This window comes from Protopterus annectens, chromosome 8.part0 (assembly GCF_019279795.1).
Source record: "Protopterus annectens isolate FY-2018-M chromosome 8.part0, PAN1.0, whole genome shotgun sequence".
Taxonomy (NCBI): Eukaryota; Metazoa; Chordata; order Ceratodontiformes; family Protopteridae; genus Protopterus; species Protopterus annectens.
In genome coordinates this window covers 657,852,485-657,857,484 of record NC_056741.1, presented here as the reverse complement: position 1 = coordinate 657,857,484, position 5,000 = coordinate 657,852,485, and the positions used below count along the sequence as shown (strand labels likewise).

The 5,000-nt window shown below is 39.3% G+C and overlaps 1 protein-coding gene across 1 annotated transcript in view; it reads right to left on the bottom strand.

Annotated features, from left to right (window-relative positions):
- Positions 1 to 5,000, bottom strand: part of LOC122808967 (immunoglobulin lambda-1 light chain-like) — a 135,881-nt gene that overhangs the window by 87,699 nt on the left and 43,182 nt on the right. The window contains exon 3 of the mRNA XM_044080132.1: positions 1,235 to 1,540. Within this exon, the coding sequence (XP_043936067.1) occupies positions 1,235 to 1,540 (306 nt within the window). The remainder of the gene's footprint in view (positions 1 to 1,234; positions 1,541 to 5,000) is intronic.

The following is a 5,000-nucleotide window of genomic DNA, read 5'->3' as shown; positions in this document are numbered from 1 at the left end:
ATGTCCTCCACTATGGTGCGATACTCATGAACCTTAGGATTAGGGCATGGGTTAGGGTAAGGGGATAGTTAGTAAAGCTATCCCCTTACCCTAATCCATGCCCTAACCCTAAGGTTCGTGACTATCGCACCATAGTGGAGGACATTGCTATGTCCTTCACTGTGCTGCAGTCATCATGGACCGTTGGGTTAGGGTACGGGTCATGGTAAGGGGATAGTCCTACTGGCTATCCCCTTACCATGATCCGTGCCCTAACCCTAAGGTCCGTGAGTACTGCACGGAAGTTCAGTACAATGCCCGTTCGTTGTACTGAACTTCGCGTAAGTGCACTTTCGATTAAGTGCACTTTCACTGCAGTGGGCATTCCATACACTATTTCAAAGTAGTGAACCTTTGATCTAGTGTATGGAATCCAGATATATATATATATATATATATATATATATATATATATATATATATGTATATTCTCTAGAGTAAGAAAAAAGTATTGTACATAAAGCAGTAAAATACAGCTGATTGGATCATGAGCACACTAATCCTTAACCTCAGTGGTTGGGGGCTCATTCTGTGAACAGTATCTCATCTCTGGGGCTTAAGTTACCAGTGATGTACAGTAGCTCATAATCCTGAAATTGTAGTTCAGGTCACAAACATTTGTTTCCTAATCTCAGACTCCCAAGTTGCCATGAGCTAAAACATGCAGTAGTTTATTTCATCTATGCACAATATTTTATTTTTTTAGGCATCATCAGAACTCAAGCTGCTTAGGCAACTTATTTAAAATCATACAGAAGTTAAACAAAGAGAGAGCAATTCCCAGAACTACACAATGCACCTTTTTAAAAGGTTGCAGCCTTTATCCTGTATGCTTGACTGTCAGATAACAAATTCATGGCATACAAAAGGACATAAAACTTCATCTTAAAGTTATCATACTGTATGATTAAGCATTAATTATCCATTGCTGCATGTTGATACTATATGCATATGTGTCTGTTCTGGTGGCCCAGTGATTCCAATAATGCAAAATGAATTTTTAAGGCCAGAAAAATAATTAATATAATATTCTGATAGCAATTCTGGTTACCACTAACGATGAAGTATTTTATAGCCAGATATACAGTTACTACATTAACTGCCTACAGAGTCCTCACAGCTATCAGAAGAAGTAAAAATCATGAGACTTCATAAACAGAAACAAATCTCTTGTTTTATTGATAGTCTGGCTTACCTTCAGTTTCTGTGTGTCTTTCATATTTTTTATCTTCTGTGCCAGCTGTACAAATGATGGAAGGTTCTGATAACCACACTTCAGTGGCTATTGTTAACAGGTTACTAATAGTATAGTCCCCATTTTGGCTGATCATCCCTGTACCCATCTGTCCTTTCATCACATTCCCAGAAACATTCCATGAAATGGAAATATCATCAGAAGGAGGATCATATACCAGGCAAACGAGCGTCACATTTTTCCTGTTGGAAATATCTTCTGGAGGGGGAGCGAGGATAACCACAAAAGGTTTCTCATCTTGTCTGTCTAGATATAAATAATGAACATGGTAATTAATTCAGATTGAGTTTTTTCAGTCTCTGTAATTTCTAATGAATTACATATCCAAAAAGTATATATAGTCATTTATGTATTGATTGTACAATGAATGTACAGCTTCCATCAATGATTATTTATTATTTATTTATTTAACATTTGTTTACCAGGATAGTCTGGCTGGACAGCAGGTGTCTGTTTTCAGCGGGGTCCTGGGGAGAAAAGCTCCACAAAGTTACAAAACAATAGGTAAAAAGGAGTTAACAAAGTTTAACAATAATTAAGAAAAAACATATTCAAGTAAGGTTAACAGATAAACAAAAACAAGGTTGTAGTGAAAGTATATGATCATAACACATTCGAATAGTGAGCATAAGTACAAAATATATATAACTGGTATCACAGTAAGAACAAATTTAAAAGATATTAACACTATATACAATTTGCCTAAGTATAAGTCAGTGTAACAATGTTATAAGAGTCAGCAATGAGTACTAACTTAGAATAGGGTGAATTCAGAGAGGGTCATTACAGTTACATATATGGTTTTCATAAAGTGTGATTTAAGGAGTTTTTTGAATGTGGTTTTGTAACCTGAGGTCTGGGGGCAGGGTGTTCCATGTCAACCCTTATTATATATACATATACACATATATACATATACATATCTATATATATATCTATATATATATATATATATATATATATATATATATAGATATATATATATATATATATATATATATATATATATATATATATATATATATATATATATCCTATGGAAATTATCCTCTGCACCCATTTCTCTTTTGTAATCTCTAACCAGGCTCTTTGGAGCAGGAATAACCAACCCCCGAGTGCCATCAGTGACCAATAGTTGGGACTCCTTTCAGGACCACTGATACGATCTGTCAGAGAAGGTATCTTTACATCCCTGGTTCTGTGGACCACCTCTGCCTCAGGGATTGTATCTTCCATTAGAATTCCCCCCTCTGCCCTTGGGGGAATGGGTCTATATTATAACATCGAAGTCTTAAAACTTTGAATGTTATAATATCGAACCATTTAGATCGAAAGACTATAACATTGAACACTCAGAATAGCGAATTTTTTCCCAGGGAAAAAAATCACTGTTCCGACAAACATACACACGACACAAGCACACCAAAATAAATAATCCACACACATACACTTCACAAAACCCTATACTAAACCATACATACACTACTAGCTATCCACTTACCTTAACCCAACCCTAACCTTAAGGTCCGCAAATACTGCACACTCACCTTACCCGCTCCCTAACCCTAAGATCCCTAAATATTGCACACTCACCTTACCCAATCCCTAACCCTAAAGTCCCTATCGCACACTCACCTTACCCGCTCCCTAACCCTAGAGTCCCTATCGCACAATCACCTTACCTGCTCTCTGACCCTAAGGTCCCTATCACACACTCACCTTACACGCTCCCAAACCCTAAGGTCCCTAACTATCACACACTCACTTTAACCCGATCTGTTCACACATTTACTTTAACCTGGTCTGTAACCTTCGCTCCACAGTCGAGGAAATAGCGGAGCTGCAGAAACGGCCCACCGAATACTTTCCTAGGAAAGTATTCGATATGCTGCAGCTTCGTTATTTTCAGCGTTCGATGCATAGGGTTTGATATTATAACATTCCTCATTTTAAGACTTCGATGTTATAATATAGACCCGGGGGAACTATCTCATGTGGATCTTGGAAGGGACCCTGGGACTTTCTGAACCACATTTTTCGTCCACCTTGTTGGTTCCTAGAAAAGCTCTGTTGAGGGGTCGAAAAACATACACCCACAGCCGACAGGGTTTTATCTTCCTACTCACAGCTAGAGAGTGTGTCTTTTACTTTGGGGCCAAATAAAGAACTTTGTTCCAGTAGTTTCATTTTTGTGGCTGACGCTACAATCATGACATCAAGTGGTACTCTTTTGCTCCAAAGCTCTCTGTCCTTTGGTGGTGCCAGGATCCTATCTGGTCTTTTGGGGATAGACTCAATAGTGTCAGGTTCCTTCCATGGCTGTAGAGAGACCAAATCAATGAGCTCATTGGCAGACAGAGTTAAGCAGGAGGTAGAAGGGCTGGCTCCAAAAGCCTCAAGGAATAACAACTCCTCCTGAGAAGGGTTGAGAGGAGACAAACTGCACCTTTGCTTTAGACGTTCTAGAATGTCTCCAAATTAGAAGTCATTAGGTGGTGGGGACCCTTCCCATCAAATTGGTATCTCTGATACAGACTCTTGTGGAGAGTCTAAGTGCCTCCTTTTGCACTTTTTTTTTCTAGGAACTTCTTTGGTGGGATGCTCCAAAGAAGTATTTGAAGAAGTTAAATATACCCTGAAGGGTATCCTAGTGGCTTATCTGGGCTGACTGTCCAAGTGATGCAGGTGGTTAGGGCTCTAGATGCAGAGAAAAATGGAGTTTGGAAGTTGGAGCTGAGGAGAGAGTCTGAATTCTAGGAAGAGAAAAAGCTCTCTCTGCTACCTCAGAGAGAAGGAAACAGATGGCTCCAAGAAAACATGTTCCAGACTGTAGGTTCCCTTTGCCCCGAAGCCAGACTACTCAAGAAGGGAAACCAAATCTCAGAGGAGCAGAGATGGCTCTGGCAACTTCAGAGGCACCTCTAACACTCCAGACCTGGCACCAACACTGCAGCTCTAAGAGCCATCTAGCTCTAAAGTGCTTGGTACCTCCCCACTCAGATGCCACCAGAGGAGTTGAAGATACCAGGATCTTCAGATCCAATGTGGATGAATCTGGAATCTTTAGATCCAATGGTCAGATCGGAGAAGGAGCCAGTATTGGTGGGGTAGTACTAGCAAAGATCTCTGAACCTGAAGGGGTTGGAGCCGGAAGGACCCGCATTTGAATATGCATTGAGAGAACTTCCTCATCATCCTGTCCACATCGGCTTCAGTCAGACTTCTGGAGGAATGAGTGGAATATGCTGTCGATGGCAGTCTTGAATGATGATGTCTAGGAGACCTAACCAAGAATGGAGAAGGGAGTGAAGAGGAAACTGGATCCAAGACCAATGGTGGTGATCAGATCCATGGAGACTTTTCAGGCTTAAACTTTAGACCAGAGGGGGTTGGAGCTGAAATTTTAGAAACTTTGCAAAGAGGTTCAGAATCCAGAGTCAAAGGATAGGTCAGATCCAGGGAATGGTTTTCTGCATCTTTTTTATCCAATTTTTTGAGGGTTTGATTGTAAGATAATTTTGATAATTGATAATTGTAAGAATATGAAACCATAAAGAGCAGGGAATTACAGTACTGAAAATTGCTATTACTTTTGTTTTCAAATATAAAATATGTATGCAAGAAGTTTTGTTTTTTTATGTCAATCATGGTCAGGAATCAACTTCTTTCACATGCTATCAAGAAGAAAACAATAAATTATGAATTA